Source organism: Aegilops tauschii, chromosome 1 (genome assembly GCF_002575655.3).
Source record: "Aegilops tauschii subsp. strangulata cultivar AL8/78 chromosome 1, Aet v6.0, whole genome shotgun sequence".
Lineage (NCBI taxonomy): Eukaryota > Viridiplantae > Streptophyta > Magnoliopsida > Poales > Poaceae > Aegilops > Aegilops tauschii.
The window spans coordinates 419,366,590-419,392,365 of record NC_053035.3 but is presented as its reverse complement, the minus strand read 5'-3'; the positions used below and the strand labels follow the sequence as shown (position 1 = coordinate 419,392,365).

At 46.3% G+C, this 25,776-nt stretch overlaps 2 protein-coding genes across 5 annotated transcripts; one reads left to right on the top strand and one right to left on the bottom strand.

The window, feature by feature from the left end:
* The first annotated feature begins 1,555 nt into the window (after positions 1–1,555).
* LOC109780139 (uncharacterized) lies at positions 1,556–24,416 on the top strand. Of its 4 annotated transcripts, none has more exons than XM_073499973.1 (13): positions 1,556–1,835; positions 17,162–17,236; positions 21,257–21,287; positions 21,365–21,433; positions 21,646–21,699; positions 22,540–22,617; positions 22,702–22,765; positions 22,842–23,205; positions 23,282–23,368; positions 23,483–23,545; positions 23,638–23,832; positions 23,930–23,987; positions 24,152–24,416. In XM_073499973.1, exons 2-11 carry the CDS (start codon positions 17,203–17,205, stop codon positions 23,817–23,819), a joined length of 1,026 nt encoding a protein of 341 aa, XP_073356074.1. In that variant the 5' UTR covers positions 1,556–1,835; positions 17,162–17,202; the 3' UTR covers positions 23,820–23,832; positions 23,930–23,987; positions 24,152–24,416. The 4 variants fall into 4 exon arrangements, with proteins under 4 accessions (XP_073356074.1, XP_073356075.1, XP_020194309.1 ...); XM_073499974.1 differs by having other exon boundaries at positions 1,563–1,835; positions 23,927–23,987; XM_020338720.4 differs by lacking the exons at positions 1,556–1,835; positions 17,162–17,236 and adding an exon at positions 19,454–19,760 and having other exon boundaries at positions 23,927–23,987.
* LOC141023322 (uncharacterized) lies at positions 1,589–6,347 on the bottom strand. Its single transcript, XM_073499976.1, has 2 exons — positions 6,033–6,347; positions 1,589–5,350 (listed from the first exon to the last, which is right to left on the bottom strand). Exon 2 carries the CDS (start codon positions 3,144–3,146, stop codon positions 2,817–2,819), a length of 330 nt encoding a protein of 109 aa, XP_073356077.1. The 5' UTR covers positions 3,147–5,350; positions 6,033–6,347; the 3' UTR covers positions 1,589–2,816.
* Positions 24,417–25,776: the final 1,360 nt, after the last annotated feature.

Genomic DNA, 25,776 nt, shown 5'->3' with positions numbered 1-25,776 from the left:
TTTCGTAGTCGAAGCTTCAACGATGTGAGATGTAGACCAAAATCATGCGCCAAATTCAGCCATCCTGATCATCCATATAATGCTCCCACTGTAAATGAGTACTCCCTCTATAAAGAAATATAAGAGTGTTTAGATCACTAAAGTAGTCATCTAAACGCTCTTATATTTATTTACGGAGGGAGTACTATATATGTTGCATCGGAGGATATGAACATCAGTTGACAGGCCACCACCACCTGAGCTTCAGTGATGTAACTGCAGGTGCAGTTGGGTCACTGACATATGGGCCCAACAGGACGTAACGTAACTACCCGCAGTTACGTCCTGTTGGGCCCACATGTCAGTGACCCAACTGCACCTGCAGTTATGTCACTGAAGCAGCATCCCTCCTAGTTGGTGGAGGCGGCGTAAGATGTCAATCATCATCTGTTTCTCCCTTGGCGTCAGGGAACCCCTCGGACGAGGTTCAGTTAGAGCCATAATGTGAACGTAAGTCCTTTGCCTATGCTTTTGGTAAGCCCGGACACCAGTTGCAACCCCACCCACAAAGAATTTACTATGTCATGTTTTGAACTACCTCCCCTAGAATCCCAGTTGTACATGAAATATTTAAATTCAGGGAATTAGGTACTTAAATAATTTGAAGTGTTCAATTTTATCATGTTATGCTGCAATTTTTATTTTATTTTACTAAGCACGAACAAATGCAGTTCAAATAAGCATCACTGTCTGACTATCTATACAGAAGTTGAGATACAACAAGGGAACATAGGCGCAAATTCTTTAGAAATTGAGATTTTTACATCCAACTGGCGCAAATTCGCCCAATAATTATGAAAGAGAATCACCGGCGTTTATTTAAGTTAACAACATCTTGATGCAAAAGTTTGTGATGATAGAACTGGTCTCACCAAGAGTCCAAGACACACAATGCATGCATAAAACAAACAAATAATGTGCTAAGAAGTGCAAGCAATATTACTTCTAGTATATATGTCTCATCAACCACTATACATGTCTTTTTTTTCAAGAAACTTTCAACCTATTCATTTTCAATCATGACAGTACAAAGAACAATATAGGTAATAAATATTATAACCATGTCCGTGCACCACCTATCGACGACTATAAACACTGGAGCGAGCCGAAGGCACGCCACCATCATCGCCCCTCCCCACCGGAGTCGGGCAAATCTTGTTGTAGTATATACATGTCCTAATTCTCCATCTGCCTCGAATTACTTGTCGTATGAATGGATGAAAATATATGTACTGTATTTAGAACTAAAATATGTGTACAAACGTCCATTTCACGAAAGTAATTCCGGACGGAGATTAGTTTTTACCGGGTTTTTTCCACAAATTAACTGGACGATTTTTATCTAATTAATGCAATAGTCAAGTCTATTGCCTCCGTTTGCAAAAAATAAAATAAAAAAATACAGCATGTCGATGCATGCGGCCCGCATTTTTATAGTCTCGCACCGGTACGTTTCGTTTGGGGACGTACCACCGCTTCCGTGGATATGTATTCAGCTGGCGCCACTCGTTAACCCGGCTTTCAGATAGCGCCTGGTCTGAACAAACCAGGGCCGCAAAACTTCCCCTCCCCTTGTCTTCCGACGTGGTCCTCACAAAGAAGAACTATGGAGATGATGGCCGGCCATGTCCGAGCCAGCAAGCCACAAGAATACGAAGATGATGGACAAGGAAGAACAAGGACATGGCCATGAGGGGGGATCCTTGCACTCTGGCAAAGAAGCTCGCCTTCCGACCTCATCAGTCTGCTGGGAGCGCATAATGGATTCGAGGGACGTTATCCTCGTCCGCCATGAGGTACGTATGTTAATCGCATGGTTTCTCTTTCTCCTGTTTATCATACTCGGACATAGATTTTCGACTACCGAGACCAATCCCAAGAATGTTTATTCATCAAGTTTCTATAAATTCGAAAAAATATCGCATCTACTCCTAGAATTAAAACGGCAATTTTCTAGTAGTACTTTTTACATAGACACGCACATCTTCGATTTGAACAGAAGATCTTTCGGCGATATCGCCCGACTGGCCCAAGGAGCAGGCGCACGAGCTGCTCGACTCAGAGTAGCAAGTGCTGGAAGAATTGCTACCGTGCAAAAAAAGAAAACCTAAAAAGTCCATTGATTGATGGCTGACTTTGCTGTATGGGGCAATACTCGAAAGAAAGCCCCGTGATTTGGCTCAATTAGGGCATTTCCAACGCTTATCCGTAAATTTTCTCCTACATCTGTCCACGGACAGAAAGCAAGTCCACGGACACGAATGTGAAAGGTCGTCATCTAACATTGTCCGCATATATTTCAAGCACTTTGGCAACAAAACAGACGGAATTCGTGTAAATACGGCAGACTTCATATAGACCGGACAACATTCATGTGAACACGCTGGATTTTCATTAGATTTCAAACATCTAGAAACAAAAAAAAAAACGTTTCGACCCGACCTTAAACCTATGCTACGGCGGCGGCCGGCATCCGAGCCCTTGTCGTCCTCCATCCGTCGTCTCCATGAGCACCGACGATAAGACCGACGAAGTGAACATGTGATCTCCAGCGAGGAAGAGTAGAACACGGGAGACAGACCCGCCCACATGGGACACAAGGCCCCGCCCGCCTCCCGTGCCCTACTCATCCTCGGAGGAGTCCGCCCATCGTCGGTGGACGTAAGGTCCACGATGGAAAATGGTGGCGCCCACGCTGTCGTCGTCCCACTGGGCCGCCCGATGGTTTGTCGGTGGTGCATAGGAGGCACAGTTGGCATTGTTCTCGTCCGTGATCGTTAGTAGTTGCCCTCCGCGGCGGCCGCTTGAACGCGGACGGCCTCGTAGATTGCACGCTGCTCCGCGACGAAGTTGGGGTTCGCCGCGGCCATGGCTGCCACGGCCTCCTCGCTCGCGCGCTCGCCGTCGATCTGGCCCTCCGTCATCCGGTGTTGTCGTTGTTCCTCCTGCGCCTGCAGGAATGCCGACATAGGCGTCGGTGCAGGTTGCTCCTCCGCCATGGCGGCATTGTAGTGCGTCTGCGCCTGCTCCATGGTGAAGCCAGCATGTACAGGCGCGGGCTTCGGTGCGGTGTCGCCGACCGAGAAACACACTCCAGCACTGCGCATTAACACATCTGGACATCTGGCCTCACTGGAATCTGCTATTTAAAGGCAGACACACCCGACCTACTCCACGCCACATACAGACGGACGGGCATTGAACAGGTGTGGCAGACACCCGTCCTATCCAGTAACGCGTCTCCAACATTGAACAAGCGCAGACACCCGGGACGCGTCGCTGATGGCTTGCTCAGCCGGCACGCCGCTTCAATGCCGGTGCTAGTGAGAGGTCGCATCCACACTGTAGCAGGCTTCAATGGGGAGCCGCGGCTCTACGGCGGCACGAATGCGGGCAGCGGGCATCAGGCAGGAACGCGCGCAAACAAGGGAGGATGATTTTGGGTGGGGCGGGATGGTCAGAAGCGGGCGTGGCTGCTGCCTGGACACCCGCAAAGCCCTCCATGCATGTCTCCGATTCGCGGGAGAAAGTGCATACAGACCGCCTTACGTACTGATGCAGGATCACGTTAGATGGCACAATATATACATCTAGATCGTGTGATTTGAATGTGTGCCGGCGGTTCGAGGGTCGTTGTTGGGAATACCCTTAGGATGGAGCATGGGAAGTATGATAAGTGAACAAACGTTCTGCGCCCGACATGCACAAGATGATGCACATCTAACAACCATGGATACCCAAAACCAAATCAAAGCAGGCCACAGAATCATTTGTCGAGTACACAAGTGTCGTGTGCACATAGGTGCTCTGTCAACCGGGGCGGCGGGCTGCCGTTCCCGGTGCCTCCCCCGCCGTTGCCCTCTCCCTCGTCTACGGCCGCCTGCGGCGTGTGTCATGCACCTTGGAGGGCGATGAGGTCGGAGGTGTCATGACAGTTTTGTTTAAATTGCATGATTTTTTATGCAAGACTGCCATCGTCTGATTCGGAAGATGGCTCTACACTATAAAAAAGGGTCAAATGTGAAGCACATTAGTGCCGGTTTGATTTTGAGCCGGCACTAATGTATCTATTAGTGCCGGTTCCGATGGCTAGGCGGGCGGAGATTATTAGTACCGATTCGTGAGCAACCTTTTGTACCGGTTCGTGTCACGAACCGGTACTAATGATGATGCGTCAGACTGTGGTCAGGCTGTGGCCCCACGGGCACCTTTAGTACCGGTTCGTGCCATGAACCGATACTATAGTTTCTTAGTAAGCTGTTTTTTAGTCCCACCTCGCGAAGAGAGAGGCACTAGGAGCGGTTTATAAGCCCTGAGTGCAGAGAAGATGAAGGAGAGGCGCAATGCTCATCTGCACGTTGCTTAGCTTTAAGCCTTGAGGAATAATGTAGAGTGCACGGAGCTATGTGCAGTGCAGTTTGCACTATTCCGAAAGGCTTAAAGCTAATTAACGAGCATTGTGCCTCTTTTTTATATTTAATAACTTATTACAACTCCGGACTTCTTGTGTTACGTCAAAAACTGGACGTACTTCGTGTACAAACTGGAAAATCTCTTTCGAAGTATCAGGATTTCTGACGAGAACTCATCCGTTACATGGGCACTTCATTTTTTTTAACTTATAACAACTCCAGACTTTTTTGCATTCCGTACACACCATTCAAAGCGACGTCATCAATTTCCAACACGTTCTGACATCATTTGCTGTTTTTCAGTCATTTGAACTCCAGCCTATTTTTGCATTCAGTATGCATCATTCAAAGCGACGTCATCAATCTCCAACACGTTCTGACATCGTTTGCTGTTTTTCAGTCATTTACCGATTTGTTTAGGGAGCTAAATGACGGTGAAACTGAAAATCACTACAAAATGAACTCTGAAAATGTTGGAACTTGGCATGGTATCATCATTTCGCCCGCATAGCATGTGCAAAAGAGTAGAGAGGGTCACAGCGAAAACTGGACGCACCTCGTGTACAAACTGGACAATCTCTTTCGGAGTATCAGGGTTTCGGACGAGAACTCATCTGTTACACGGGCACTTCAATGTTTTTTAAACTTATTTGAACTCCAGCCTATTTTTGCGTTCAGTATGCATCATTCAAAGCGACGTCATCAATTTCTAACACGTTCTGACATCATTTGCTGTTTTTCAGTCATTTACCGATTTGTTTAGGGAGCTAAATGACGGTGAAATTGAAAATCAATACAAAATGAACTCTGAAAATGTTGGAACTTGGCATGGTATCATCATTTCGCCCGCATAGCATGTGCAAAAGAGTAGAGAGGGTCACGGCGAAAACTGGACGCACCTCGTGTACAAACTGGACAATCTCTTTCGGAGTATCAGGGTTTCGGACGAGAACTCATCTGTTACACGGGCGCTTCAATGTTTTTAAACTTATTTGAACTCCAGCCTATTTTTGCGTTCAGTATGTATCATTCAAAGCAACGTCATCAATTTCCAACACGTTCTGACATCATTTGCTGTTTTTCAGTCATTTACCGATTTGTTTAGGGAGCTAAATGACGGTGAAATTGAAAATCACTACAAAATGAACTCTGAAAATGTTGGAACTTGGCATGGTATCATCATTTCGCCCGCATAGCATGTGCAAAAGAGTAGAGAGGGTCACGGCGAAAACTGGACGCACCTCGTGTACAAACTGGACAATCTCTTTCGGAGTATCAGGGTTTCGGACGAGAACTCATCTGTTACACGGGCACTTCAATGTTTTTTAAACTTATTTGAACTCCAGCCTATTTTTGCGTTCAGTATGCATCATTCAAAGCGAGGTCATCAATCCAACACGTTCTGACATCATTTGTTGTTTTTAAGTCATTACCGATTTGTTTAGGGAGCTAAATGACGGTGAAATTGAAAATCACTACAAAATGAACTCTGAAAATGTTGGAACTTGGCATGGTATCATCATTTCGCCCGCATAGCATGTGTAAAAGAGTAGAGAGGGTCACGGCGAAAACTGGACGCACCTCGTGTACAAACTGGACAATCTCTTTTGGAGTATCAGGGTTTCGGACGAGAACTCATCTGTTACATGGGCACTTCAATGTTTTTTAAACTTATTTGAACTCCAGCCTATTTTTGCGTTCAGTATGCATCATTCAAAGCGACGTCCAACACGTTCTGACATCATTTGCTGTTTTTCAGTCATTTACCGATTTGTTTAGAGAGCTAAATAACGGTGAAATTGAAAATCACTACAAAATGAACTCTGAAACTATTTTTTTTATTCACAAAGAAACTAAATACAGCAAAAAAATTACTCAGAAATAAATAGAAGAAAATTATATAAAAAATTGTTGGGGCGCTGCCCGCTGGGCCTGCCAACCCTAGGGTTTGCAAATACAGGCCGAGAAGGGCTAGGAGGCTCAACGGGCAGCGCGCCAAAGTTAGGCCTCGAAGCCTGCTATAGAGAGGAGTTCGAGACAGCAGCCGCCCGGGGCTTTTAAATTGGTGCGGGCGCCCCTCGGCTAGCGAGGTGGGACTAAACTTGCCCGCACCGCTCCTGCGCCAGCACACACCTTTAGTACCGGTTCGTGGCTCCAACCGGTAATAAAGGGGGCCTTTAGTACCGGTTGGAGCCACGAACCGGTACTAAAGGGGCAGTTTCCCGCCGCTTGACCTGGCCAAAATTGGCCTTTAGTACCGGTTTGGTGGCTCCAACCGGTACTAAAGGCCCCTCCTATATATATGGCACTTACGAAAAATTCAGTTTCATCGAGCACCACTTCTTCTCCAACTACTTCGCGCGACATCGCCGCCGCCCTCGCCGCCCCCGCCGCCCGTCGTCGCCGTCACCGCCGTCGCCCTCACCGCCCGTCGTCGCCGTCACCGCCGTCGCCCTCACCGCCCATCGTCGCCGTCGCCCTCACCACCCGTCGTCGCCGTCACCGCCGTCGCCGCCGCCCCATACCACGTCGCCGTCTCGATCGCGCCGTCGCCCCCGGCCTGCCGCTCGTCGTCGCGTCGTCCCCGTCGCATCGCCGCCTCGCGCCGCCGCCCGTATGCCGCCGCCCCCCGCTCGTACACACACACACATACACACACACATACGTACACACACACACATATTGTTTTTACTTATTTTCTGTTTTCTGTTGTTTAGATTAATGTTAGATAAATTACGTAGATAAGAATGTTAGAATGTTAATGTTAGATGAATTATATGGAAAAGATGTTAAATATTAATGTCAATTTAAATGAATTAGCTAGATATTAATTAGGTATATATGTGACGCCCGGATAATTAAGCTACAGCGATCCCCCGCTAATGATGCCATGTCACCGCGGTTACTGTTGATAAACTCTCGATAGTTCAGAACTGAAACAAATTCAAAATTTAAATAAAAGCAAACAATAAAAGTTTTCAAATATTAAAACTAAAATGTTCGGAGTGAACCAAATATTCCATAACTAATTATGGAGGTGAACCCATATTTTTATAAAATAATTAAAGGCACTAAAATAATTAAAACAGTGGCTTGATCAATTAGATAATGCCTATTTAGAATTAATAAAATGTTAAACTATTTTACTAGGATGCCTTAATTAAATGTAGCAGTGGTATATTAAGCTATACTGATTTAGGAGTTGTTTTTGTATTTTTGAAACTAAAATAAATTGAAAACTATAAGGAAAGTAAATGAACAGAAAAGAATTTTTTTAAAAGAAAGTAAACAAAAAAATATATATAAAAGAGAGAAGCCCCCCCACTGGGCCAGTCGGCCCAGCTATTAGCCAGGCCGGCCCAACCGGCCTCGCCCACTCCCCTTATGCCCTGGACCCCGTAACCCTAACCCCACCCAGACCAGACACCCCCCCTCCCGATCCAATCTGGATCGAGGCGAACCTCCCCCATTCCCCTCGCTCCTCGCCCCCCCTCTGCTCGAGCTGGATCGGGGAGGGCTCGGCCCCGCCGCCGCTCCCCCCAGAGGCCGCCGCCGGCGCCGAGCACCGCCACCCCCGGCCTCCTCCGCGCCTCTCCTCTCCCTCGCGCGACGACCGCATGGAGCCGCGGCCTCGCCTCGTCGCCGACCCGACTCCGTCGCCGGCGCTCCCCGTCCCCGTCGCTCGTCTCCGACCTCCTCCCCACCGGACCACGTCGAGCCTCGCCGCCCCGCTCCTCTTCAAACGCCGGTGAGGGCATCGCCCTCCCCTCTCCCACTGTCTCGCACGCGCCCGGCACCGTCCTTCGCCGTGCCAACACGTGCTCGCCGCGCCTTCGACCGCGCTCCGCGCCGCACCGGCCTCATACGGCGCTCCCCTACCCGCGGCTGTTTGTACCTCGCCGTGCCGAACCCCCTTCCCCCACGGTGGCCTGGCCGCGCCCGCGCCATGGCGCTGCTTGGCCGCCCCACTGCCTGCTGCGGTGCTCCGCCCGTTTCCGGTTGCCGCTACCTCCCTGACCGCCCCTGACCTCGCCCACCGGCCACCGCGGCTGGCGCCGGCTCCCCTTGGCCCTGTCCGTGGCCGCCTTGGCCGAGGCTAGCCGCCGCTCGGCTTCCCCCATCGCCCCTGACGCCGCCATCGCACACCGTCGTCTGCCTCCGGCCGCCCTGCTGCTAGTCGGCAGTCGCAGCCCTCCGCGTGCTCCGGCCGGCTACAGCTCGCCGGAGCTCCACGGCGGCCCGCCGGCGCCAGCTCCCACCAGGTGGCCGTAGCGCCCAGTCGGGTGCACCCCCGCGGGGCAGCGCCCATTCGGGCTGTGCCCGACGCCCGTGCCCGCTATGGCTCCTCCTAAGCCACTGACTAGGGGGCCCCACGCCCCTGAGAACAAAATAATAATAATAATAATAATAATAATAATAAATAATAATTAAAAATAATAATAATATATTAAAAATAATTAATTAATTAAAGAATTAATTAACCTAATAAAATTTTGATTAATTAAACTAATCTAATAACTAAACTAATTAAACTGTTAGTTAATAAATTATTCAGTCAATGACAGGTGGGTCCCGCACGTTAGTTTGACCCAGTCAACGCCCTGTTGACTGCTGACGTCATGCTGACGTCAGCAGGCACTATTCTGGATAATGTTGAATTAAATAAATTAAATAAATTATAAAATGATTTAAAACTTTAGAAAATCATATAAAATAAACCGTAGCTCAGATGAAAATACTTTCTACATGAAAGTTGCTCAGAACGACGAGACGAATCCAAATACGCAGTCCGTTCGTCCACCACCCCTCCCTAACTATCGAACTAGCAACTTTCCCCCTCCGGTCCGTCTGTCCGAAAACGTGAAACATCGGGAATACCTCCCGGATGTTCCCCCCCCTTCACCGGTACCACCTACTGTCGCGTTAGGACATCCCTAGCACCGCTCATTGTCATGTCACGCATCGTCATGCTTATGTTTGCATTGTATTTACTGTTTCTTCCCCCTCTTCTCTCCGGTAGACTACGAGACCGACACTGCTGCTGCCCAGTTCGACTACGGAGTCGACGACCCCTCCTACTTGCCAGAGCAACCAGGCAAGCCCCCCCTTGATCACCAGATATCGCCTACTCTACTCTCTACTACTTGCATTAGAGTAGTGTAGCATGTTACTATTTTCGATGTCCTATTCTGATGCATAGCCTATCCTTGCTATTATTGTTGCTACCTTTACCTGCAATCCTACATGCTTAGCCTAGGATGCTAGATTTCCATCAGTGGCCCTACATTCTTGTCCGTCTGCTGTGCTATACTATCGGGCCGTGATCACCTGGGCGGTGATCACGGGTATATACTATATACATTATATACATGACACATGTGGTGTCTAAAGTCGGGTCGGCTCGAGGAGTACCCGCAAGTGATTCTGATGAGGGGGCTGAAAGGACAGGTGGCTCCACCCCGGTAGAGGTGGGCCTGGGTTCCTGACGGCCCCCGACTGTTACCTTATGGCGGAGCGACAGGGCAGGTTGAGACCGCCTAGGTGAGAGGTGGGCCTGGCCCTGGTCGGCGTTCGCGGATACATAACACGCTTAACGAGATCTTGGTATTTGATCTGAGTCTGGCCATTTGGTCTATACGCACTAACCATCTACGTGGGAGTAGTTATGGGTATCCCGACGTCGTGGTATCAGCCGAAGCCTTCTTGACGTCAGCAACTGAGTGGCGCGCGCCGGATTGGACTGGAACGCCACTAGGCTAGGTCTGCTTCCGGCCGCGTACGCAACGTGCATGTGTGCATAGGGCGATGGGCCCAGACCCCTGCGCGCATAGGGTTAGACCGGCGTGCTGACCTCTCTGTTGTGCTTAGGTGGGGCTGCGACGTGTTGATCTTACGAGGCCGGGCATGACCCAGAAAAGTGTGTCCGGCCAAATGGGATCGAGCGTGTTGGGTTATGTGGTGCACCCCTGCAGGGAAGTTTATCTATTCGAATAGCCGTGTCCCTCGGTAAAAGGACGACCCGGAGTTGTACCTTGAGCTTATGACAACTAGAACTGGATACTGAATAAAATACACCCTTCCAAGTGCCAGATACAACCCGGTGATCGCTCTCTAACAGGGTGACGAGGAGGGGATTGCCGGGTAGGATTATGCTATGCGATGCTACTTGGAGGATTTCAATCTACTCTCTTCTACATGCTGCAAGATGGAGGCTGCCAGAAGCGTAGTCTTCGACAGGACTAGCTATCCCCCTTTTATTCTGGCATTCTGCAGTTCAGTCCACTGATATGCCCCTTTACACATATACCCATGCATATGTAGTGTAGCTCCTTGCTTGCGAGTACTTTGGATGAGTACTCACGGTTGCTTTTCTCCCTCTTTTTCCCTTTCTATATCGGATTGTCGCAACCAGATGCTGGAGTTCAGGAGCCAGATGCCACCGTCGACGACGACACCTACGACACTGGAGGTGCCTACTACTACGTGCAGGCCGCTGACGACGACCAGGAGTAGTTAGGAGGTCCCAGGCAGGAGGCCTTGCCTTTTCGATCGTTGCTACTTTTGTGCTAGCCTTCTTAAGGCAAACTTGTTTAACTTATGTCTGTACTCAGATATTGTTGCTTCCGCTGACTCGTCTATGATCGAGCATTTGTATTCGAGCCCTCGAGGCCCCTGGCTTGTATTATGATGCTTGTATGACTTATTTATGTTGTAGAGTTGGGTTGTGATATCTTCCCGTGAGTCCCTGATCGTGATCGTACACATTTGCGTGCATGATTAGTGTACGGTCAAATCGGGGCCGTCACAATATATATGAGATTTGAACTAGTTGAATTAATATAACTAGTTTATTTTTAGTATGAAAATTAATAGAACAAGTTTATTTTTAGTAAGAAAATTTAGGTATATGAGATTATTTAAACTAGTTGAATTAATATAACTAGTTTATTTTTAGTAAATGCTTAGTTGAACTAGTTGAATTAGTAGTACTAGTTTATTTTTAGTAAGAAAATTTAGGTATATGAGATTTGATGATCTAATTAAAATATTACTATATATAGCTACTTTATATATTTTAGTAAGAAAATTAATAGAACTAGTTTATTTTTAGTAAATTTTTAGTTGAATTAGTTGAATTTGTTGGGGATCGTAGCAGAAATTTAAAATTTTTTACGCATCACCAAGATCAATCTATGGAGTAATCTAGCACCGAGGGGAAGGGGAGTGCATCTACATACCATTTTAGATCGCTAAGCGGAAGCGTTGCAAGAACGCGGATGAAGGAGTCGTACTCATAGCGATTCAGATCGCGGTTGATTCCGATCTAAGCGCCGAACCACGGCGCCTCCGCGCTCAACACACGTGCAGCCCGGTGACGTCTCCCACGCCTTGATCCAGCAAAGGGAGAAGGAGAAGTTAGGGAAGACTCCGTCCAGCAGCAGCACGACGGCGTGGTGGTGGTGGAGGAGCGCGGAACTCCAGCAGGGCTTCGCCAAGCACTATGAGAGACGAGGAGGGAGAGAGGTATGGCTGCGCCTGGGAGAGAATAACTCGTTGTATTGGGCAGCCCCTAGACCTCAACTATATATAGGGGGAGGGGAGGGGGCTGCGCCCCCTCTAGGGTTCCCACCCCAAGGGGTGCGGCAGCCCCAGATCCCATCTAGGGTGGCGGCCAAAGGGGGGAGAGGGGGAGGCGCACCTGGGGTGGGCCTTAGGGCCCATCTGCCCTAGGGTTTGCCCCCATCTTTTCTTGAGGCGCCTTGGGCCTTGGTGGGGGGCGCCCCAGCCCACCTAGGGGCTGGTCCCTTCCCACTATTGGCCCACGCAAGCCTCTGGGGCTGGTGGCCCCTCCCGGTGGACCCCCGGACCCTTCCGGTGGTCCCGGTACATTACCGGTGATGCCCGAAACACTTCCGGTGGCCAAATCCTCACTTCCTATATATCAATCTTTACCTCCGGACCATTCCAGAACTCCTCGTGACGTCCGGGATCTCATCCGGGACTCCGAACAATATTCGGTAACCGCGTACATACTTTTCCTATAACCCTAGCGTCATCGAACCTTAAGTGTGTAGACCCTACGGGCTCGGGAACCATGCAGTCATGACCGAGACATATCTCCGGCCAATAACCAACAGCGGGATCTGGATACCCATGTTGGCTCCCACATGTTCCACGATGATCTCATCGGATGAACCACAATGTCAAGGATTCAATCAATCCCGTATACAATTCCCTTTGTCTACCGGTATAGTACTTGCCCGAGAGTCGATCGTCGGTATCACGATACCTTGTTCAATCTCGTTACCGGCAAGTCTCTTTACTCGTTCCGTAACACATCATCCCGTGATCAACTCCTTGGTCACATTGTGCACATTATGATGATGTCCTACCGAGTGGGCCCAGAGATACCTCTCCGTTTACACGGAGTGACAAATCCCAGTCTCGATTCGTGCCAACCCAACAGACACTTTCGGAGATACCTGTAGTGCACCTTTATAGCCACCCAGTTACGTTGTGACGTTTGGTACACCCAAAGCATTCCTACGGTATCCGGGAGTTGCACAATCTCATGGTCTAAGGAAATGATACTTGACATTAGAAAAGCTTTAGCAGACGAACTACACGATCTTGTGCTAGGCTTAGGATTGGGTCTTGTCCATCACATCATTCTCCTAATGATGAGATCCCGTTATCAACGGCATCCAATGTCCATGGTCAGGAAACCTTAACCATCTATTGATCAACGAGCTAGTCAACTAGAGGCTTACTAGGGACATGGTGTTGTCTATGTATCCACACATGTATCTGAGTTTCCTATCAATACAATTTTAGCATGGATAATAAACGATTATCATGAACAAGGAAATATAATAATAACCAATTTATTATTGCCTCTAGGGCATATTTCTAACAGAATTAATAGGCGCTTCAGCATCAAGCTGGATGAGACCTTCGAAGTGGATACAGTAAGTCACAACGACAAGTCTTTTTTTCGTAATTAAGCATGACTTATATATGCTTAAGTTGCTTCAACTTATAATTTTAAATTTTCACTATTCTACTAGCGCATCCCCTGCCATGCAAGAATTTTTGTCTTGGATAAGATAGGTTTCAATGCTATGGAAACTATGGAGGTAAAGAGAGTTTACCTGAAGACTGAGCATGCTGGTTATACTTTCAACGTCAAATTATACAATGCAGACACGTACACCTATTTTGAATGCAAAACTTGGCAAGCACTATGCAAGGCTTTTGCATTTGAGCCTGATATGGTTGTCACCTTTGATATTCGTCCGGAAGATGATATTGAAGGTAATAGGGACATCTGGGTCGATGTGCAGACGCCTCCAGTTCTACCATTATGTGAGTTTCTCAACCATATTTATGTCTTTGATATTGTTTATTCAAAAATAGTTGACAACTAATTTCTATTGACAGCTTATTTCCATTCAAGCAAACATGTCCGGCGCTTGGTAGACAGGACCTACTACTGTCCCGGAGCTAAACTAAACTGCGAGGAGATAAGTCATTATGTTTCATGGCTTGAGGATCTTGATGCTGTTAAGAGAAATCATTTTCCTGAATTTGAAAATCTTAGTACTCAAAACGTGCGACCAATAGTGATCGTATTGAACTACGGTCACATGTATTTAGGAAAGATGGCAAGATTTTTACTATTAGTCCTCAGTGCATCTTTTGCATACATTATTTTTCAAGCTAAACTTTCATTGCTAAGTATATTAATTACTATACGATGTTCTTTAACAGGGACTCCCGATGACAGTTGTGCCTCAGTGGATCGAGACTAAAGGTCGCATGTCAATTGTTAGCTTACGACCAAGATATCCTATAGTGCACATGAGTGCATTCGGGATTTCTGAAAGCGATGAATGCTTAATAGTGAAAGATTGGAGCAAAATTGTTAACGATCGCAGAGAAGTACTAGGGGGCAGCAATCAGAAGCGCAGCCCACGATTAGGAGACAGGTTCATCTGCATGCTCCAATATGATGAATCAGGAGAGCTATACATGTTCTATGCTATTTTACCTGAGAGAGAGCAGCAGGAGTGATTTAGCTAGTTATCATGCTCTTAGTACTTGTTGTCCTCTCATGCGTGTCTGTGTTCTTCGTCCTGAACTTAATCTCAAAGAGTGATTTGCTTTTATGGTGTTATGAATGCTTATAATATCATGACCATGTTAAACTCGATGATATCTTTGCTAGCTAGTATATACTGTTGTTGGTGATGATATGATGCAAGAGTTTTTATATTAATATGATGATGATGATGATGAGTTATTATATCATTTATGAAAGAAACCGCATATAGTTTCAACTGGATGGATCTAATCAAGTATATGCCATATCCATATTACTTAGATCACTAAGTGATCAAGTAATATGGATATGGCATATACTTGGTCACTTAGCTAGGATCCACATGCATCCAGTCGAAACTAATCTGCGGTACTTTCACCTAATGATTTAACAACTTATTATAATGTAAAACAATCACTAAATTAAATTGAAAACACAAAACTAAAGGAAAAATAAAAATTAAAACCAAAAACACACCCAAACATTTAGTACCGGTTGGTGTTACCAACCGGTACTAATGTCCTACACGCACCCGGGCCTAGCTCGTGCCACGTGGTGGCACGTTAGCGCCGGTTCGTGCCAAACTGGTACTAAAGGGGGGGGCTTTAGTCTCCACTCCATAGTGCCGGTTGCAGAACCAGCACTAAAGGCCCTTATGAACCGGTGATAAAGGCCTGTTCTGCACTAGTGCTAGGGGCGTTAGCTGAGATTTCGTCCCCAGTGAACACTCGCTAGATAGCTATTCCGAACTTTTAAAGTATATATATGAGAAATATCGATGTGTACAATAGAGTGTGTTGCCTATTTTTTCTTCCATATTTCCTTTAAACTTATTCACTAGTGCTTGCCCATGACGGTCAACATGATTTGTGGGTTTGTGATGGGGTTCAAGGCTTGTCCGTAGTGTGGTTGAATTATTTTTGTGGGGATTTCTAAATCGTGATCGACTGCAAGGTATTCCCGCGTGGTTGAATTATGACGGTCTTTCTTTTTGTCGTTTTATACTAGGGAGGGGAAGCCATCGCTCCTCCACTCCAGCCATCACAGCCAACCTCTTGCTTGGCTCCGATCTGACCTCCGGTATTGGTCAAACCGCAGCCCTCCACTGCTCGCAACTGGCATTACAGACACGCCACCCCAACCCTGCCCCAATGACCTCCAATCCCCCTCTCCTCCCTCGCCCGACCTTGTATCTATGTTTAGTTTAGGGCATCTCCAACAACGTGCAACAAAACAAACACATCAAACGTCTGTGGATACATCCAGACAACGAATAGGGGCAGTCATCCAACCCGATGCGCCTAATGTCCATCTTTTGTTCAATGAAGAGATAAGAGATAAGGAAGATAACGAAAAATGGGTTTGTGGTGGGGTTCAAGGCTTGTCCGTAGTGTGTTTGGGCTCCCTGAACAACTTCTACGTTTGGTATCGATTTGAGAAATTTCGGACATTTGTCCGTGTCAATGAACATTTGATGTACCCCATTGAATGGCAAAAAGTGTCCGGGCCGTCAGGTCCGAACATTTAAAACTGATTTGATGTAACCAGTTGGAGATGCCCCCTTCAGGCCATCATCTTCCTCTAGCAATGTGCAACCACCCTCACGCTCGACTGCGCCTTCTCCGCCATGGTGTCACTGGCTTAGGCTTGTTCGGTTGGTTCTATCATCTGGAGAGGCGACGAGGTCCTACTGGTGTTGGAGGTCTCAAGACTACATTTGTCGTTGGCTTAGGCTTGTTCGGTCGGCTCTATCCAAATGTGGTACTCCACCGATGAGAGAGGCATCGAGGAGGATGGCGTGTGGGATGGAGAAGATGAGGCCACGGAGAGAGTTGTGCTTGTGATGAGGGTATAGTGAGTGTAAGAGAGAGACATGCGGTATGTGGTGTTTAGTGGTGGGACAGATCACATTTTATGATATAGTATTTTGTTTGAACACATATAGTACAGATGCAGATGCTCATACATACGCACATACACTCGCTCCTACGAACATGTGCACGCACACTCTACCCCATGAGCACCTCCGAGAGATGAGCCGTCACATCATCTTGAGATTGACGAAGTCGCCACAGACGTCTTCGTAGTTGACGGGATCGTCCCCTCCCACTAAATGTAGCTCTATTAGTTAAATGGTTTTCCGCGATCTAAGTCGGGAGCACCATCGAATGAAAATTGCATTTTTGTAGGTCAGCATTAGATGAGTTGCACATTCCAAAGACCACATTTGCACAACAGATGCATCTCTAATTTTAGAAATGAGTAAATCATATTTTTGTTGCTACTTTTCATGTTTTATTTTTATTCTTTCATATATGTTGTTTACAATGGTCGAAATGGATTCTTTTTAAATTGCACCATTTTATTTAGCACCAAAACCTTTCATCTAGCTTTGCATTTTAAAGAAACAAGTTGTACACTTGCAACTCTAATGTTTGGAAAATGCACAACTAGGTATCTTTTATTTGGTGCTATTTTCTTTCATGCTTCTTATCTCCTCCAAGGGTGTATTTTACAATTTTTGTCGCATATTTTGTTTTAAAAAGTAATTTTTCGTACCACCAAAACTTATGGATCTTATTCTTTTGTTGGTTTGTATGTTTTGAAGGATGAGTTGCACATGTGGAATACAACAGTTGTGCAAAAAAAATGTGCAACTCTAATGTTATGAACATGCAGCTAGGTAATTTGTCTTGTTTATTGTTATTTCCATTCTTGTCTTTTTAACTGCTTCATTCATGTTGTTCATGATTGTTGATGCGTCTTTTCCCCCATAAAGCACACCATTTTTATTTTGCACAAACTCTTTCAAATCTTATTTCTTCTACGCCCATATTTATTAGAGGGTGTTTGGTTCAGGAACTTTTTAGTCCCAGAGACTAGAAAAAGTCCATAAAAAGTCCCTAGGAACCAAACGGGAGGGACTTTTTCTATAGGGACTAGAAAAAGACTCTACTAGAGAGTCTTTTTTGATTAGTCCCTGGAACTAGAAAAAGTCTCAAGACTTCTGAACCAAACACCCCCTTAGTGGATCACTTGCATGTGATGAAAATCATGATGCAATGTTCTTTTAGGACAGTGCGATCGACGACGTTGCGTCTGCACGACACTCTGAGCAAACACCCATCAGTCGTCACGCGACTGATCCTGATGCCGCGATGTGCTTGGCGATGTAATGATCGCATTGTTTTGTGATGCAAGGCTCGGCTTCGAACTTCCTAGCGTGATAGTTTTCGTACTTATTTTTTTTGAAAAAAATCAACCTAATCATCGGCCGTCAAAGTAGTACAAAATACACCAAAAGTAAAAATTACATCCAGATTCTTGGACCACATAGCGTCGACTACAAACACTGGAGCGAGCCGAAGGTGCTCCGACGTCATCACCCCTTCATCGCCGGAGCCGGACAAACCTTGTCGTAGTAGACAGTCGGGAAGTCGCCGTGCTAAGGCCCCAGGGACCATCGCATCAGAACAGCAACCGCCGCTGATGAAGAGAAGTGTAGATCAGAAGGATCCAACTTGTAAACACACGAACGTAGAAGAACGAAGACCGGATCCAAGCGGATCCACCGAAGATAAACACCGACTGAATCCCGCGAGATTCGCCGGAGACAGATCTCTACACGTTCCGAGGATGCTAGACGCACCATCAGTACGGGGGCTAGGTGGGGAGAACCTTATTCCATCTCAAGAAGCCACCGATGTCTCGCCTTCCTAAGCAGGACATAAACCCTACCAAAACTCAAAGAAGCACTTAAAAACGGAGCCTCCCCGCCAGCAAAGACCGGGATCCACCGCATCTCTATGGCCCTAAGGCCCAGGAGATGAGGCAGGCCGGCGGTTGCGCGGTGGGAGGCAGCAGAAACCCTAGCGATGGCTGCCCTGGTGCGTAGTTTTCATACTTAGGGCATGTTCTGATCTCCTCCAGCTTCACGCTTCACAAACTCCATGGATGAAATTGTCTCGAATGTTTGGACTCTAAGAAGCTGGCTTCTCGAAGCTATGCGTAATGGTAGTGCAAAATCGTGAAGCAGCGTCGGCCTAGCTCCACCGATATGAAAAGCTGGAGTTAGCCAATACTACAACTGAACTGCCACAGCCAAGTCAAGCCATCGAACCTGTACGCTCGCCCAAACATATCGCTCCTTGTTCCGTCGCCCATGCTCCCTCGTTGCTGGTGGTGGTGGCCCAATTTGGGCTGCCTCCAGTCGGCCCAACTAGCCCAAACAGGCCACGACCCTCATAGCCGGGCTTTAGCGCCGGGAGAAGCTGCAAACCGAGCCGAACATATTTTCCGTTGCTGCTTGGAGTTAGAAGCTACCGTAAGGAGCTGAATTTGTGAAGTTTTGGGAAGCTAGAGGAGATCAGAACATGCCCTATATGGTTGCACATTTCAAAACATTAGAGCCACACTTTTGTTTCAGTATTAGAACTTGTTCTTTTCTTATGTATGTACATTTATTTCTTTGATAAATTTATATTTGATTGCTATTGTGTTGGCTATAGATTTTTAAACCTCACACATATTCTACCAGTTGCACATTTCAAAACGTCAGAGCTGTACCTTTTTTTGTGTGTGAAAGTTTGAACGGAGTGAATGAAACGTCCTCTTTCTAACTATGGTCAGGCAATTATATTTTCAACTATTGGAAGTTTTGTTTGTTGCTTCATTTTCTAAGCTTGTACTCAGGCATTTCGAAACATTGGAGTTGCTTGTCTTTTGTGGAACCGCTTCTTGGGAGTTGAAACATTTTCCCATCTTTTTTCTTTTCACTGTGTTAAAGTCTAAATTCAGCTAGAAGTCCACCACTAAAAAAGAAAAGAAAAAACCCGCTCAAAAAAAAGAAAAGAAAAAAGAAGCTAGAAGTCCAAAACCCGGTGCACAACCTGTCGCTCGCCCCACACCCAGCCGTCGCCATCGGGCCTCACCAATGGCGCGGCATCCATTCCGCGCCCTCTTTCCAGTGGTTTCCCAGTTGGTGTCCGCCCGCTCCCGCCGTTCGTCGGCGACGGCGGCGTCGCCCTCTCCACCCCACGTCGGTGGGAAGGCAGCTACAGGAGCGGCGGCGGAGGCCGCGCACGCTGCCGCCTGCTCCGCTGGGGAGGCGCCCCGCAAGGCTTTGCGCCCTTTCGACCTCCTGAGGAGGAAGAAGTACGTCTTCGCAGGCCTCCTCGGCTTCTTCTACCTGCACATGATCAGGCACGGTGAGTTCAATGGGATTCGGCCTTGTGATTAGGGCAACCGAAAACTGGGGCTCGTAATCGATGGTGATTTTGTTGCCTCCTCGCCTTGGGTACCGTGATTAGGGATTTAGGGCTAAATTGAATTAGGTTGTGCGGGTTTATATTTGGATGCTTCTCTTGCCGCCGATTTATTTGGTCGAGGTCGAGGTCGTAGCCGGGAGATGTGCCGTGCTACTGGTTCGGAACGCCACCACGCTATGGTTGCTGCCGACATGGGCAGCCGAGCGAAGTGTCGAACACCTTGGGGTCATGGTGGGAGCGAGCACCGCGTCAGTTTGTACTGTGAGGTCTAGATTCTCGCACGAATTTGCTTTGTACGGTGGATCGAATGGATACGTAGAGGATAACTGAACTCGTCGGAGAAGAAAATAGAGTCGAAAATTCAGAGAAGATAGTGGATACGCACAGGATAACAGTACTGACCAACACAACCCATGCCTCCATTTACCTGCACAAGATCTGATCTAGTGTTCACCAAATATCTTAAGCTGCCAACGATACTGCGGTAGTAAGTAGCACCTGCCTTTTCATCTTGATCTAACTTGAAGAGTTTCAGACATGGCTCCATTGGTATTCGACATGAATTGCAGTCAGCCATGCCTGTCTTCTCCAAAATTTTGAGAGCCTACCCTGTTTGACATTGCGAAATTCCATTCGCTGTTTGAGCTATCTCAGTGCCCAGATAATATGATAGTAAACCCAAGATCACTCACTTTGAACAGCTCAACCATCTCCTTCTTGAAACCGCAAATTTCCTCAATGTTCGATCCAGTGATTACTAAGTTATTGGCATAAACACCGACTAGTAATTGTGCTGCACCAGTTTTTCTCAGATAAACCCCATGTTCCACATGACACCTCTGAAATCCTAGGGTCAACAATGTAGCGGCCAGCTTTGCATTCCATGCTCTGGGAGCCTGGCATAGCCCATACAAAGCCTTGTTGGCTTTAACACTTTGTGCTCTTCACCTTGCACCTCGAAACCAGGAGACTGACAGACATACACACTTTACACAGCTTCTTCCAATTCCCCATTTAGGAATGCTGATTTTACATCCATATGGTGGAGCTCCCACCCCTCTTGAGCGGCGAGTGGCACAATTAGTCTTACAATCTCCAGTCATGCAACATGAGCAAACACTTCTTCATAATCAACACCCTTTCATTGCATATAACCCTTTGCCACGAGCCTGCCTTTGTGTTTCACGATTGCACCGGATGGGTCCTTTTTCAATTTGAGACTCGTTGAGGCTCCCCATGGTTGCCTAGGATTTTACTAGCTCTGAATACTAAATGTCACCCCGTGGCTGCCGGTGAGGTACCGTGACGTGAGCTAGAGGATAACGAGGGAGTGATGCATGCTTACACATCCCTTCTGTGCAGCAACTCTTATGATATCATCCCCTAATTTGCTGTTTGTTCATGGTATTGATAGTCTTGTTTCTTTTTTCATGCAGCACCTCTTGTCGATATTATGTCTATACTGAGGTAAGGCATATTAATGTTTCAAGAAATCTGATATAGCTTTGATGTTTTTATTTAATAATTTTGTGATGTGATTATAGAGGATTAAGAAAACCCAAAGAAGAAGACGAAAAGGTTGAGGATGTTGGCTCAAACAAAGATCCTATCAAGTATGATTTTGTGCTTGCAACATGAATTTATTTGACACGAGTCTATTTTGAAACTCTTTTGAACTGGATATCAGTTTTGTACTGATTCATTTTTTTGACTATAAACAGTAGGGTAATTTTGTACTGATTCATACTAGCAATCAAGTAGAAAACCATCAAATACAGACTTGTTTGTACCTAATACAGACTTGCGTCTTTTTGTCTTTTTGTAGCTCTGAAGCTGACACAGAAGAGGTGAAAGAGGGGGCTGCCATCTCAGCAAAGAGGTTTGTTTTGAGGTTGTCGAATAGCAACTAGATTTAGAGAGTGGTATTTTAAGCTCGTTTGTAACTACATTCCTTATCTCGTTGGGTTGCCTAGGGTAGCTGCGGTGGGCCTACTGCTTCAGTCATTCAGCAGTGCACATATATGTATCAACCATGGGGTTTGACTTACTGTTGTCTACACTACAGTGAGCAGTAGGCCATAGGCTTCTGTAGCTGAATGCATGCGCCTACAACGTTTAGTCGGCTGTGGAACTATGTGGTCTTTGTTCACCATTGACTGCTCCAATTTGCTATGCTTGCATAGGATCATATGGTTGTCAGTACATATATACATACATACTAGTACACTGATTTACACGTAAAACATAACCTAACATGTTTATGCATCTAGCAACAACTAAGGACTACAGCTTAACCTTTGAGGGTTTGAATTCCATGTCACTACGTTTACTGATGTTTGTACTGCAAAATCACATTCTTATGTTGTTCCTTAGTAAAAGCGCTAATCCTCTTCCTGAGAAAACGCTAGTTCTGGGCATGGTTAGACACAGTCTCTGACATTAGAATGGCAGAAAGTTCCTAGCCTATAATAGCACTCTGTGGGGCGTGAGAGTCAAACCCTCGGTTCTGGTAATAGCCCGGGTAATCCCTGGTGCAGCACTGTCAGTGGCATGTATCCCTTAGCACAAGAGTGTACCTGCATGCGAGCTCTTTTACAACTTTCCCCTAGATTTAGTAATTCTGAAACATGAGAATGACTATGTAGGAAGGATAACAGAGCACATGCACAAATGTCTCTTTACCTGATCAATGCTCCGAATATGCTTGTGCTTTTTGTAGTTCTGCACCTGGCTTGCACGGAGATAATGCTTATGACAAAAAAGAGAGGAAGGGCAATGCTGGAATCTCAGCAAACATGTATTATTTTGAAACTATCGAATAATGTTTTCTGCAGCGTTCTTTTTTATATTTTCATGATAAATATAATTTCATTTGAAACAGGGTACTTAAGATCCCAACGACTCCCGGTTCCCACCTTGAGATTGTTATCAGAGCTGATATGCCGGTATATTATGTTTTTTTGGCAGTTTGTGTGCAGATTTGTTTGTAAAATCTCATTTCTGCTTCTTTACTTTTTTCAGATGAATCAACTGGCTGCCTTATCCGAGTCTGTAAAATCCGGAAATTTCACATTTAACCAGGACGATCTAAGCATTGCTTTGAGACATGCCGCAAATGATCGCATCACTTTCCTGAAAAACAAAGAAAACTTTGTCTTAGAGAAAGATAAAGAACAATTAAAACTTGAGCAGGCTGCCGTTGCTAAACTAAATGAGTTGATTGAAAATCTTTCAGCACCACCAAAACCTGAATCTGATATGCCAGCTTTAGTTGAGGATTTGCTTAAGCATTGGTTCAATGATTTGGTGCTTTATCTTGTTACCACTATCTTGGGATCTGTTTACCTGTATCTTAAGTCCAGGATTGAGGAGCTGAACATTGCTGGTGAGTTTTAGACGGCTTCAAACAGTTGTCTATTTGTTATTTGATCAGAGCACTGAAAAAAAAATTGTCTGTGCAGATTTGCTAAATTTGGCTACCGGAGCAGTGTCCTCCTGGATAGAGACAGAAATTGAGATTCTTCGATTGCCGGTTTGCCCATTTTCAGGTATTTGTTTATGCAGCCATGGTTGTCATATTTAAGACAAAGCTCTTTTGTTTGTTTGAATGACTGTGCTGTAGGGAACTTGTTTTCTTATTTGATTGAATGCCTTTCCTGTAGGTATGATTGTTCTGTTAGCAGCAAGTGAAACTGTGTTGTCCATTAGTGTTGAGAATAATACTGGTATGTTATGAGAGCATTATAATATGTATCTTAAAATGCCATACTATACTCGTCTAGCACTTTTTAAAACACAGTTTCCTCACCCCTGTTAGAACCCGAGGTTGTGAAAGGCCCAGAGTTCACCCAGCTCCCTCAGATATCAGACGAGGATATGCTTTTTCTGTACAAGTGGATGCTTGAAGAGTACAGACTGATGAAACCTAAGAATGCCGAAGAGAAAGAAAGGATTGATACAGCCAAGGCTCTTCTAAAAGAGTTAATCCGCACTAAATAGTTCTCAATTAGAGGTTTGTTTCAAGTGATCTGCTGATCCTATAGGTGAATTCAATGTTATAGTTTTTGCCTTGGCTTTATGATGATGACATTTTTTGTTGCTGGCAGCAGATGACCAAAGGACAGTCACAGAGTAACTCTCTCTTTGATTGCTGGCCGCTTCTGAAATGTGAGCATGTTATCCCAGTTAATGTACTAGATGCTATTATGCTTGCACAGTAGTATGCTGTAAACATGCCCAGAAAGCATTTAACTTTTGCTTTTGATTAACTACTTTGTGAATTGTGCGACGATAAAATGGCCTGCTTAATCACTATCTTCTCTTAATTCCAGGATGCAATTTTTGGTAGATTGAAGGTCTTGCCCAGTTTTATCGCCTCCAGGATCTTCTGTTTTTTCTCTGTAGCTTCTACGTATGAGGGAACGGCTTTTTTTTTCTTTTTCTTGAGGTATATGTGAGGACACATTTGTAATGGAAGTGTGGTTGGCTACGTTTTGGACGCGTGAAGCTATAACTTGTGGCTGGCTGACTGTTTTGGACAAGGAATTAGCTTGTGTTGTTGGCTGCTTTTGAGAAGTGGATTTAGCAATTTGATCACTGTTGCTCCTATTATTTGAAATTCCGCAACTGACCGGGTGTGGACACCCCCGCATTTACGTTGATCCTGTAACTGGCGGTCTGACCTGATAAGCTAGAATCGCCAAGTCTGGTACGCGATGTATCTCTAAATGGTGATGCAATTTTTTTGCGCCCCATATTTTGGTCCAAACTGCCGCATATTTGAAGCTCTCCACCTAGCTGCTGCAAAAGGCCAAAGCAGTCGCGCGCAGCTCAACTGCCATGCTGACAAGTTCCCGCTGCCTCTCTCCCGTGATCGCCGCTGGGGTCTTGCCGTTCCACGCCGCGGCCGTCGTCTACCTTTGCTCAGCCGCCACCCCTCGCCCAATCCCACCGCTCCGGACAGCTTCAACAGCCACGCCACCATCGCCAGTTCGGGATCCGCTGCCGCCTCGATTTGCATCGAGTATGGCCATTCGTCGCCCTTAATTGCCACCGCATCACTTCTACTCGCCGTTGAGGTCTATTAGTGGCCGCCGCAATGACCACGTGGCCACCGCCACCGAGCCGAGCCGCTGCTCCTTTGGAGCTCTTGGCTTTCGGACGGCGCGGCAACACCGTCTTTTGCCACAGCACCCAACTCTACGGTGAACAAGACCACCTGAAGGCCATTCCTAACCGGCGGGGCGACCACCCTTGACGAGCAGTCGGCCGGAATTCTCCTCCCTGCGCATTAAGTGTTCGAAGAAAAGCCTCTAAGGTGTTTTTTTGTTTATTATATATTTTTTGCGATATAGGAGTTTATTCTAATGGAAAGTAGAACTCGTTTTAATCCTCTCTGCGGGGTAATTTCTTATTCGAAGAGGAATATGAGATGGACGAAACTAGGACATTGCTTTGATCATGATGACGCACATGCATAAGAGGTCGAAGCGTGGTGATTTCGTTGTCGGCCGTGAGGTGATTCATAGGTTGAGGCAATATGGGCACAATAGACTGATGTTTACCTATTCTTCTTAACTTCCGTGTATCCAGAACGATACTTTCAACGTCGGTTTAGGGTGGCTCCGTATTTGTTCCACCACATTGCCACTTGTGTGAAGTAGCATGATCGATTCTTTGAGCAGAGTAGGAATTGTGTCGAAGATCTTGGACACAACACTATCTAGAAGGTGATTGTGGCATTGCACACGATAGCATATGGTATTGCAGCAGATTTTATTGAGAATGGGAGAGAACACTTCCTTCAAGTATGTCAAGCAATTTGCAAGTGCAGTGGTTGAACTGTTCGGGCCAGAGTATTTGGGAGCACCAAATGCTTAGGATACTAGGCTTTTTGGAGATGAACAAAGCACGTGGGTTTCTAGGCATGCTCGGCTCAGTTGATTTCATGCACTGG

Coding starts and splice junctions, on each gene's coding strand:
- LOC141023322 (XM_073499976.1), bottom strand. CDS start 3,146: ATGCGCAGTGCTGGAGTGTGTTTCTCGGTCGGCGACACCGCACCGAAG.
- LOC109780139 (XM_020338720.4), top strand. CDS start 19,487: ATGGCGCGGCATCCATTCCGCGCCCTCTTTCCAGTGGTTTCCCAGTTG. Junction 22,618..22,701: donor GCTGGAATCTCAGCAAACAT/GTATTATTTTGA, acceptor CATTTGAAACAG/GGTACTTAAGATCCCAACGA. Junction 23,369..23,482: donor GCCGGTTTGCCCATTTTCAG/GTATTTGTTTAT, acceptor CCTTTCCTGTAG/GTATGATTGTTCTGTTAGCA.